This window comes from Ostrea edulis, chromosome 5 (assembly GCF_947568905.1).
Source record: "Ostrea edulis chromosome 5, xbOstEdul1.1, whole genome shotgun sequence".
In the NCBI taxonomy this organism is placed as follows: domain Eukaryota; kingdom Metazoa; phylum Mollusca; class Bivalvia; order Ostreida; family Ostreidae; genus Ostrea; species Ostrea edulis.
Genome location: NC_079168.1, coordinates 88,327,813 through 88,340,428, shown reverse-complemented (window position 1 = coordinate 88,340,428; position 12,616 = coordinate 88,327,813). Strand labels below are relative to the sequence as shown.

The window sequence follows — 12,616 nt, the reverse complement described above, 5'->3', positions numbered from 1 at the left end:
GTTTTGAAATTCACCATTTTTTGTACATTCTTTTCTGCTAGTCCTAAGTATGCATTTAGATTTTATACAGTATCATCAAACTTGCACATAAAGACTATATACCAAGTTTGGCCCCACCCTGGGGTCAGAACCTCTACCCCGGGGATCATCAAATTTACAATTTTGGTAAAGGACTACCTGCTCTTTCTAAATATCCATTTAGTTTCATTTTAGTATCAATAGCACTAAAGAAGATGTTATTCAAGTGTTTTACACATAAACACCATATAGTAATTTCGGCCCCTCTCTGGAGTCAGAACCCCCATCCTGGGGATCATGAAATTTACAATTTTGGTAGAGACCTTCCTGCTCTACATCACTATGCATTTAGTTTTTCTTAAACATGCAGTTCTATAGAAGAATATTATTGAAAATTGGTCAATTTTGGGCAGTCTTTGCCCCGCCCCAAGGCCCAGTGGTGTAGGAATCCTGAAATTTACATTTTATTTCCCTCTTTTTCCTAAGATGCATCATACCAAATTTGAAAAGAACTGGAATGATAGTTATCAAAAAGAGTTAAAAATTTCTATTGTTCACACATGAGGATATCGAGCAGAAATATTTGTCTCATGAACAGGGTTATGATTGGTCATGTTAATATGCAAGCATCCCCAGTTTCATACTTCAACTGTTATTGAACTTTTGAACCTAAGGTATCTCAAGGTCAAGGTCATTTTCCAAAGGTCAAGGTCACATAGAACATGTACATTTCAACAGTTATTGATCATTTTGCAAATCATTCACTGAATGAAGTAGTTCATTGGTTAAATTCAGTTCTTTCATTCTGAAGGTGAACTTGTTTTTGAGTGTTTATGAACTACAACCAAATGTTCAATGGGCATCCATCTGTTTTACTGGTATTGTAATGTTTACGAGATTGACCACAGTTTGTTAACTTCACCTTTCATCCTAGAAAAATACTATTTCATCAACATTCTTTCATTCAGATTTAATTTAGAAAAGGAGAAAATTTATGGCTGGACAGGGAATCGAACCTGTGACCCCTGCATTACTAGTCAGGTGCTTTAACCACTGAGCTATCCAGGCCAATATCCATGGTCCATATAGCCTTTAGGACAATATTTTCCTCCCTCCTTAAATTGTCTTTGGTCTCCAAGATACACAATGCAGATTCTTTTTTGAGGACTTTCACGTGAAGTCCAGGAGTGGTCGACAGCATCACATGGAGTATAGAAAGGGAGAATAATTTTGGCTGGACCAAGAATCGAACCTAGGACATTACTATTCAGGTGCTCTAAACACGGAGCTATCCAGGCCAATACCCAGTCCATAAAGCCTTTACTACTACACAATCAATTTATGACCTTGACCAACAGATCCATATCTCAAAAGGGATCACAGAAACTGTAGCAATTTTGAAATTGAAGTAGATCAAGTGGCATTCTTTACATGGTGTCCAAAACACTATAATATTCAATGACTTTAACCTTGACTAATAAATGAATAGGATCCTCATGATCGTAGGATCATAACATGTACAACCCATTATCAGAAATAGTGCTCTATACATGATCCTCACTTTTAATAAGTGACCTTAATTTTGGTCCAGAAATCAATAACCTCCCTCTTCCTACCTGTAATCAAAGTACCAAGTCTGAAACCAATATCTGAAATGACTGCTGATATGATGCCCACATTTACCCTTGCATTTTTATTCCAAGAACTCTGATTAAAATCTGTTCTCAAGAACCTATGGTTACAGTACAATTAAAGTGCAGGAAAACAAAATATGGCAACATTCTGCAAATAACTAACCAAAATAGGTGGGGTGCATCTTCAATTAATACAGAAAGTTAAAGTCTGAATAACTTGTACTGTCCTCTACATCATGTAATGACGAAATAACCAGAGACCAGGCAATCATCGAAGCTGTGGTAAACGGAACCTCCACACCTTCAATAGGCAGATTCACTTTAAAAGGTTTAATTTGTAATCAAATCTGTAGAAGATTCAGATTTCATACCCAAGGTACTGTTGATATGGACAGTTGAGTGGTTCTCGGACCTCCACTTACAGAGGTAGCTCTGTTGTAATCTATATTGTAATGGATTGAGTTGAGTGATACTCAGACCTCCACTTAGAGGTTACTCTGTTGTAATCTATATTGTAATGGATTGAGTTGAGTGATACTCAGACCTCCACTTACAGAGGTTACTCTGTTGTAATCTATATTGTAATGGATTGAGTTGAGTGATACTCAGACCTCCACTTAGAGGTTACTCTGTTGTAATCTATATTGTAATGGATTGAGTTGAGTGATACTCAGACCTCCACTTACAGAGGTTACTCTGTTGTAATCTATATTGTAATGGATTGAGTTGAGTGATACTCAGACCTCCACTTAGAGGTTACTCTGTTGTAATCTATATTGTAATGGATTGAGTTGAGTGATACTCAGACCTCCACTTACAGAGGTTACTCTGTTGTAATCTATATTGTAATGGATTGAGTTGAGTGATACTCAGACCGGCACTCAGAGGTTACTCTGTTGTAATCTATATTGTAATGGATTGAGTTGAGTGATACTCAGACCGGCACTCAGAGGTTACTCTGTTGTAATCTATATTGTAATGGATTGAGTTGAGTGATACTCAGACCTCCACTTAAAGGTAGCTCTGTTGTAATCTGGCGTCGTTGGCGTAGTGGTTAGGCCGTCAGACTCTAGACTGAAAGGTCGTGTGTTCGAGTCCTGGCCGTGGCAGGGCCAACGTTGTGTCCTTGGGAAAGGCACTTTGCATGAATTTCCTCACTCCACCCAAGTGTAAAAGGAGTACCTGGCTATAGACAGTGAAAGATATTGTTAGAATGTTAGTGCTCTAGCGCTTATAATGGCAGCTTGCACTGTATGCTTCCTAGGAGGCTGAGAAAGTTCTAGATTGATATAAGGTCTGCCGGGGTAATAATGCATTGTAAAGCACTTTAATCAGCATGCGCTGGAAAAGCGCTATATAAAAACCAATCATTAATTTTATTATGTTGTAATGGATCGAGTTGAGTGATACTTAGACCTCCACTTAGAGGGTGCTCTGTTGTAATCTATATTGTAATGAATTGAGTTGAGCTAAGAGGATAATCTGTTCTAAATGAATGAAGTTGAGCAGTTCTTCGGTCTCACTTACAGAGGGTGTAAGCGAAGCAGGTAATGAAAACAGAAGAAATACATGTTAAGCTAATTTATCCATAACGTTAAATATGGCAATCAAATACAACCAATTCATAAAGTAGCATGTTGCTGGGGGAAACACTGTTATATATTGCACTATTAAGGTCTTCCACTGAAAACTCCTAACAATGATTCCTATCTTTAAGATACCATCATTTACTAATCATTGATAACATGACCTCACTATAACAACTCGCTAAAATAATTCTACCAAATATTCAAAAAAATTAACAAATATACCCTTTTGTGGAAGCAGGTCACAACATATGTCACTGCTGGAAATATCTACCTATTTACACTGTAAAGAAGTTCACAGATTCAGATAAATGTGTAATCGTGGAATAACTGCCTATTCTTTATATTCAAATGTGCAATAAATCTTTTTTTTAAAATTTAAATCTAACTGGTAAAATACTTCTATGTAACTTCCTCAAAACTATTTTTGAAAATTCCTCATTCCTCATAATATCTTATATTAAATATTCCCACAGAAAAGCTCTGTAACACACAACATTTGAGACTGGTAGTGTCAAGCCAAATTATGGCAAGACCAATTTATCCTTCGATCCGTCATCTGTGACCCGCATTGACTTATAGGAAATGAATGTTTGCTGCACTTTTATTCAGTCAAATATTATTTGACTCAGAAGTTAAAACATAAATGAGGTCCACATGAGTGCTGCTAACTGTAGTCATTGGGAGGTAAATGAATGAATGAATTCATTGCTATCATTAGATCTTGCTTTTAATAAAAAATTTTACAAGACCTGTGAATATTACGTTCACGTATTAATCTGTGAAACACATGAGTTTGTATCTCACTGCTGTTTGTACATTGTGTATATCAGAATCCTAAACCAAACATTGACGATAATAAAAATGCCAGTCATTGGAGCATCACATCCAATGACACAATATTTTTTTCTCCTTTACTTTAAATTAACCTTAGCAGTAGACAAGTTCCATATCAGTTATAAACAAGATTTGGAAAGTGCCAAGGATAGAAAAATTTACAAGACTTCACCTTTCTGTGTAAGTCCACTTGGAATGGCTGTTTTTAAATAGAAGCTGACCTGAGTAACAGTAAATAAACTGTCTCTAGGGGATTTTCACACCAGGAAGCTCGCACTACAAGGTGGGAAAGCAATGTGGTATGTTTTGATGTGTGACTGGATTGAGCTTGAAATGTGTAAAAATGTTTTCTTGAATACCAGAAAATGTGTGAGAAAAGATGTAAACATACACTGGTACATGCAGTAAAAATAAATGTATATGTATATTTCAGAGACCAAAAATATATGTACGCAATGTACTATTCAAAGCTCATCTCGAATCTGAAAAACATACACGAATACATCAACACTAGTACAAGATTCATTGTACAAAACTCAAAAATGTACCCTATGATTTCATGTTCATATCATTGTATGTGACTCAACAAAGTTGTAATTCCATTCGTGGAAAGTTTCAAAATTTACTATGGCAACAATTCAACAAAGACTTCTACTGCACACTGTGTCACCCTTTACAACAAGGATGCAAGTAATTATCAAATCTGTATCTAATATCCAATGAATGAACACGTAAGCATATTAAAGTCAACTTTCACATGTTGCTGATCACAACTCGACACATTTACACACTTAATGCACCAATCTGAATAATTTGGTATAATTATATTTGGATATAAATTCAACATGATTAATGCCTCATCATCTGTAGGTTGCCAATGACCTGCTTTATGCCATGTCATATCTCCGTGTACGAATCTTCTGTCTGTAGTGGTAATATCTCATGTAATCCCTCAACTGACGGGGAAGAGGCAGCACGCTGATATCGTCATATGTTATACGATCACATATAATAGATCTGCACAAATGCTGAAGACTAAAGGGAAAAGTGCGATGCAATGGTGTAGTAAGCATTGGTTCAAAAAACATGCAAACACTAGCATCCTTATAATGTTCTATCAGACCACACACAGTTTCTGATGCAAAAACTCCTGGATCATGTGAATCGAAGCTGAACTTGTGATTCCACTGCTCTATTCTCGCATGCAAGGATCGACCATAGCGTCTAAAGCTGACTGAGAACAGGTACTCCTCCTGTGCGCTGTCTCTCAGCAAGAACGTTCCCTCTGGCTTTTTCTCCAGGAGCTTTTCAGCCTGGTAGCGGTCCATTACACCCCAGTAATAACTGCAGTTTGTAATGCTTGCAATATCTGGGACAAGACAGTGGATGAAATCCACTTGGGAATGTGGGCGGACAGGGGGAGGAAACATGCCGGAATGTGTAGGCAACATGGAGAACGAACCATAGGGCCATTGTTCAGTGAATGAAGAGAAACTGTTTCTCTGTGAGGAGAGCTGTGGGCAATCATATTCTTCATCTGATGATGAATCAGCTTGTTGTGGGATGAGTATACAAGCATCCTGTACATCTATACCTTCCTCCATCTCTTGAGCCCGCTGTCGGATTCGTCTCTGATCAATATCTTCTGTTGGGTAAAGTTCATCAAAGTTTATGGGGCGCAGAGTTACAAACACTTCCTGTGGTTGTGCTGAAGCACCTGCTGCCTGTTCTATTCCACTTTCACTTTCATTTGATGACTTTCTAAATGAAGTGCACACAATGCTCTCTCCAGAATCATTTTCATTTGCTGTGTAAGTGGACCTCTTGGGAACATGCAGCTTTCCTCTTAATTTCAGTGTCCAAAATTTTTTGCGTCCTTCATTGGTTTTTTTGCGTCTGTTTTGTGTCTTTTTGGATAAGGATAAGTTAGCCATCAGATCTGAGCCATCATCACAGTCGGATTGATCAGAAGCTTCAATAAAGTCGCTAACGCTATTCAAGGACAGCTGACTGCCACAACAGAAAAACGGTCTCACCGAGGACCTGTGGAGCCTGTGTCCCCCCAAGTTATTAATGGGCACGCCCCTCCTTCTATTCTCAGCAGAAGCATTGACTGGGAGTAATTTCTCTGCACTATTCCCAGCAAATTCCTCATCTGAAAGACATGTAAAAGTAACTTGATTTACATATGCTGAACATCAACCATCCATTTCAATTTTTTTTTAATCATGTATTCCTCATTATTAGGAACATTTATTTTTGTATTCCTTGTAACAATGACAAGTATATTTATACCTGTGACATATCTTTTTACACCTTCACTTTTTTAATCCTTGGAAAATAGGACATTAATGCTTAGCACCTCTAATCCTTGTTGCATCATTTCAGAAAAAACACCACCATGACCAAAATTACTGATCTTTTAACATTACCAAAAGAACAAGGTATGATTGTATACTTAAAAAGACCCAAAAAATTTCTCTTGTTTTAAATGTGTCTTGAATCAAGAGTGATCTGTGTTTTAAGCAAGTTAAATATATGCCAAGTATACCATCTCAACTTAAATTAAAGTTATTGTTTATTTGATAGCAATAAACGTCATGAATAAGACTTTTTACAACTTTTTTTCAAGAAAAGCTTGATAACTGTTAAATTTCATCCAGATTACTGCTTAGGAATAGGTGTGCCCATCTGTCGAGCAAAATAAAATTAATATATATTGTGCATTAATAGAAGATGAAACTGAATTTGAATATGAATTTGCTCAATGCATGGGCTGTATGTTTTCTGAAAGGAAAGCCCCATAAATTTATGTATTTTTTCATTATTTTGACAATTTTATGTCCACTTCACATTCCTGTCATACAACACAAAGCAATTTGGATCAAATCAAACAAAGTTTGGGTTTCCTTATACATGTATATTCCTTATTTGAATGCCAGATTTTAGGACTCCTACTGAAATCATCCATTTTCTGGGCCAGATGACTGTAGAAACTGTACCTACTTCTTACCGATCTTTAACATAACCTACATTTCAAGAACTTGCCTTTGCAGCTCCCCTCGTTTGAAAAGTATAAACTTAAAGAGTTAAAACAGATCACCAACACTTAGTGAGAATGCAGGATACACTTTTATTGGTTGACCGGTTTCGACCAGAGGGCGGTCATCATCAGAACATGGTTCCTCACTAAAGTGTTGGTGACCTGTTTTAATTCTTTAAGTTTATACTTTGGATACAGACCCTATTGAATACCTCGTGGTATCCACTAGTGAGAATCTTCCACAATTTTAAAGTCAAGGTGTTGGTCTCCAGTTTTGACTTTGTTTGTATTTCCTCATCGTCGGAAACCCACGGTTGATTACGCTTCGTTCCTCTCTCCATCATATGATGGAGAGAGGAACGAAGCGTAATCAACGGTGGGTTTCCCACGATGGTATTTCCTTTGAAAAGTGTTAGGCACTGTAGCAACTACTATTAAATGCTATAAAAACCACCGATGATACACCATTTCATTAGTGGGCAAATTTCTGCTCACAAATTAAATATTTCAAACAATTTATTTGAACTGTTTAGTGATTTATAAAATACTTTATACACATTATTGCATCATTAGAATGGTTTCTCAAATTGCTGGTTTACTTTTATAAATTCATTATTATTCCTAATCATTTGCACAATTTACCAAATTTTTTTTTTTCATGATTCATTATAAATATCGTTTGCACGAACAATTATTCTAATGATTCATTAGATCGTTCAAATGATTTATTACAATTTATTATCTCCTTGAACAATTTGTTAAAAAGATCAATCTGATATTCACATGTGTAAAAATCAAATCTGTCTGCCACCATCATAATGTAGTTAGATTTTTACAAATACAAGGAAGGCTTGGTTGAAATTACACGGTGGCGAATCATGTGACTTTGGCAAGACCTATTACTCTGAAAATAGACGACGAAAGTCAAAACATGGAAAAGTTCAAATGAATAAGTAACATCTTTTTTATCAATAACGAACTTATATCAACATTTGAAAGATTTTTTTCAGGAACAAATCTATACTAAAATGGTAGTTCTAAGTGCGATAGAAGCAGATAACATTGACACAGTTTTTGTGTTTTCAATCAAAACTTTCCGACCGCTTAAATTCAGAGTTATATACTGTTTGTGGTGAATTTATGCACCATGTAACATTTAAATCATAAAAGTGCAAATGTTAATGAGTTGAATCGTGTAAATTTTAACATGAAATAAAAACAATTATTTTTATAAATATATTGGGGGGCCAATATTCATATATGTCATATAGCCACTTCACTTCATTTTTTATTTTATTTAGTCAAAAAAAGCAGTTTCAGTAGAAAGCAATCTGAAATTTTTTTAAACCCTTGCTGGACTCGAACTCGTGGTCTACAATTCAGCAGTCCTCATGCTAACCTACTGAGCTACTTGGTTTGGCAAGGATTTTTTAAATGAATAGACAAATATTGCTGATATTTATATTTTCATCCATGTTTTAAAAGGAAGTCAACAATTATGATGATGCAGAGTACCTCCTTAAACATCTGTGTTAACTTAAGCATCAAAATAACAAGTGTTACAAGGACAAGGGAAACACTCCAGTGGGGTTTATATTGAATCATTTTTATTCAGAACAGTTTATCATTGTAATCTTTCATGAGCTTTGTTGGGCTACTTTTGAGAAATTTTACGAGCCCAGACCAATTTTATCTACCTTCTGTTATAGGCAAGTGAGTTTTTGTGAAGACTGTTTGACAATCTATTGGACCATCATTCATTATATTTAGTTTCAAGGGGTGGGATGGAGGTCTTGGAGAAAACTGTGTGAAATTAGTTTTTTGTCAGATGTTGAACTTTTGATCTTGCCCCTTACACATCAGAGCCCTAATTTGAATAATTGCATTCTCCAACTGAAACATGTGCAATTCTACCAGTCCACAGTTATTGCAGAGATGAAAGAAATTCTGCATCCATTATTCTCCAAAGGTCAATGTTAAGGTCAAAGATTTTTCTTGTTAACGAAAACGTCATGCCAAGAGGAATACACATACCAAATACGGAAGGTCTATCTCTTATGTTGTAAAAGATATGACCAAGGTTAAAGTTTTTTTTTATCATAGACTGATAGATGGACCAAAAACTAGATAACCCCTAATCTTCAATTCAAGGGGCATAAAAAGCAATTGTCTGCGTTCTGCGATTGATACTCCTGTTTACAAACAAACATGGTGATGCATCTTCCATCATATGTATAGAACTTTTTCCTGGAATGAGTATTCAATTACATCGCATTGATATAACTCATCAACTTCAAACTAAATACTTGAAATACCTTTCAAAATAATAGTAGACCATACAATCACGACATCCACCGTGACCTAGATGTACATAGGGAAACGATTGGTTGTATATTTCTGAGCCATACTAGTTGTTGTCATGTATGATGCAGGAGAACCTCCCTGGTCCTGAAATGATGTTTGAAACATAAAAGCCTTGGCTAATGCCTCAGCTTTTATACTTCAAAACAAACATTTTTCGACCTCTAAAGTTCTTCTGTAACATCCACGAAAATGTGTACTTTATTTCTAATGGAAATATCTTTAAATTGTTAAATATTGAGTGTATCATGGCATCTGCAGGATCAGACTACTCTGGTTTAATAAACTACAATATCAATCTGACATGTACAGTCTGAGCTCACTTTGGTTCGAAAACTTGGCAAATATACATGTAGATGCTTATATATTTCAAATTAAAATATATTTACACAAAACAATGTTAATACTACTATAATAATTAGGGCTATACGAACGGTGGATATTGGCCTGGGTAGATCAGTGGTTAGAGCACCTGACTAGTAATGCAGGGGTCCCGGGTTCGATTCCCGGTCCTGCCACAAATGTTCTCTCTCCTATATACTAGACTACATTGTTCAAATCATTAATAAATCACTCTAACACTTTACTAAATTGTACACATGATTTATAATAAATCAATTGGTATGAATTGTTTACTGAAAAGTACAGATGATTCAATAAATGTTCAAATAATTTCATTAAATCTCCTTGTGTGATTTATAAAATTGTTCCAATAGTTCAAATGATTTATTACACCATGCAAACTATTTCTATCAATTCAATTCTTTATTGACACTAAAGCATGTGTTAAGTGTTGTTAACTATGTAATATAAAATACATGTATGATGTGTACAGTGTTACATTGCATTATATATCAAATCGTACAAAAAGAAATGATTTGAGTAAATTGATTTCACAATCTAATCTTATTTTTCTATTCCATCAAAACCATGGCATCAATCCGCTATTAATGTGTAAGATTAGGCCTGCTTCAGTGTTTACATGCAGCTGTCCGCCTTATGACCCTCTTAATATACATATGGAGGTCATGGTGGTGGTGTCAAATAGCAAATCTTTATTCAGAATGGTAAATCAATACATCTACACTTATTAAAATCCCTGCACTGGGACCAAAATGGGAATAAGAATTTATATAAACAAAGAGTCATGCTGGGTCATAAATATTCTGGTATTGCCCTGTGTTTTCCATAATATATAAAATTATTATATGCATCTTGTTGTTTCTTGTGCGAAAACCCGATTCAACAGTCTCTAATACATAAAGCTGGATCAACACTATCTAACTTACCTTGAGACATGTTTTCTTCTTTTACCACAGAGTCGATCGGGCATTGTAACAACAGGAAGTTCTGAGGAGTGGAGGGTGTGATGTCATTTTCATGTGGGCGTCAGGTCTATTCGTTGCCAGAAAAGTCAAGCCCACTCTTTTCGAAGAAAGATCATATAGATCCTCCCCAAAAAACGAAAATTGTGTACAAATGTTGAAAAAAATAAAAAATGATAATTCAAATCTTTTAGAAGAGAACTATGTAAGCTATTGGATTTGATAAATACATCTCTGGATATGATAATGTGATAATGCACACAGGTGCTTAGGTTCAGGACCCCCTCCCAATGTCTTATAATGTCTTATAATACATACCTCAAAAGTCCAAAATAACTCACAATAAGCCCCTTTTAAAACTACCCTCACTGGATATTATAAATAGTTATAATATCCAGTGAGGGTAATTTTAAAATGGGCTTATTTTGAGGTATGTAAAACAATGTGTTATAATTTTCCAGTGAGGGCAAAATGGAAAAATAAAATTTGAAAAATTTCAGCCCAAATCGTGTCCATGCCCTTTTAAATATCAAGTACAACATGCACTTATTCTGAGCTATTTTGGACTTTTGATGTATAGATGTACGACATTGTTGACATGCTTTAGAGAGATTTTCAACACAAAAATAATTAAATCGATCAACTCGTGCAGATTAGGGGGGGGGGATGTGGAGGGTCCTAAACAAAAGCACCTGTGTGATCAGTGGCGGACTTAAGGGGCGCACCCCCCCCCACCCATAATTTTTCAAATTTAAGGTAAATCGTGTTCTCTTGTTTAGGAGAATGTAAACGATAAAAAAAAAAGCAGCAATAATTTCTTCCATTCTCTTTGCGCCATTTTATTGATTTCCCTCTATCAGAAACGACAGAAAATAGTAAAAATTACTATATAGGAGGCATACTTGAACCCATATAAAATCTGTAAAATTCAGGAGCTTCCGGGAACTTCAAGGCGGCCCCCAGACCCCCTTCAGGCTCATAAATTAAGCCCCCCCCCCCAACCACAATTCCAGGATTCGCCCCTGGTGATAGCCTAAATTGAAGTTAATGAACCAATATTACGTTAAGATTCCAAATTTGAATACCCCCTAAATGAATAAACATATTTATTTCAGAAATATGATAGTATACATTTCAAGAACACCAATAGGCCTTGCACTGTAAAAAAAAAAAAGAAAAAAAAAAAAAAAAAAAGTTAGAACAAAGTAAGTAAGTAAGTAATTTATTTCCAATTTCGGGCCCAGAGGGCATACAAATGATACAAAGTACATATACATTGATCACAATAGAGTGATTATCCAAAAGATAGATGAAAAATAAAATTTACAAGTTGATGATAAATCTACTGTGACATTCGTTGCTCATAAGCCAGATAAAATATTTGTCTATTACACAGGTTTATAGAATTCTTGCACAAAATGTTCATGGACTCTATGAATGGTTTCCTTAGGTGTTGGTATGCTATACAGTCAAATACAAAAATGGAATTCATCTTCTTCAGTCAGTGTTATTAAAAATCATCGGGATCGTAATACATAAAATACTATTTTGGCGCGTTGATCAAAACAAAAACTGAACTGAACAAGGTATAGGAGGAGAAAAGTGGGAAACAGACAAAACAGAATGCCGTCGTGTTCACCCCTGCGATATGCTCACAGCGAGGGTTTGACGAGTTTATGTTATGATGATACTGGGAAGTAAGTAATTCAAAATATTGAGTCCAATTGACATATTTGCACACAATTTTCTTCCTACATGCAATTTTCCCAGAGATCCAACCCATAGTTCAAGGGTCATACTTAGCAGCTGCTC

At 35.6% G+C, this 12,616-nt stretch overlaps 2 protein-coding genes across 3 annotated transcripts in view; one reads left to right on the top strand and one right to left on the bottom strand.

Annotated features, from left to right (window-relative positions):
- Positions 1-3,218: 3,218 nt before the first annotated feature.
- Positions 3,219-11,127, bottom strand: LOC125649409 (suppressor of cytokine signaling 5-like). 2 transcript variants are annotated; one of them, XM_056139191.1, is made up of 3 exons: positions 10,769-11,127; positions 7,902-8,022; positions 3,219-6,230 (listed from the first exon to the last, which is right to left on the bottom strand). In XM_056139191.1, exons 2-3 carry the CDS (start codon positions 7,933-7,935, stop codon positions 4,963-4,965), a joined length of 1,302 nt encoding a protein of 433 aa, XP_055995166.1. In that variant the 5' UTR covers positions 7,936-8,022; positions 10,769-11,127; the 3' UTR covers positions 3,219-4,962. The 2 variants fall into 2 exon arrangements, with proteins under 2 accessions (XP_055995166.1, XP_048732903.2); XM_048876946.2 differs by lacking the exon at positions 7,902-8,022 and having other exon boundaries at positions 10,769-11,122.
- An 850-nt stretch (positions 11,128-11,977) lies between these two features.
- The window catches only part of LOC125649408 (WD repeat and HMG-box DNA-binding protein 1-like), a 39,336-nt gene continuing 38,697 nt past the window's right edge, over positions 11,978-12,616 (top strand). The window contains exon 1 of the mRNA XM_048876944.2: positions 11,978-12,501. Coding sequence (XP_048732901.2) covers positions 12,428-12,501 — 74 coding nt within the window. The 5' untranslated portion in view covers positions 11,978-12,427. The remainder of the gene's footprint in view (positions 12,502-12,616) is intronic.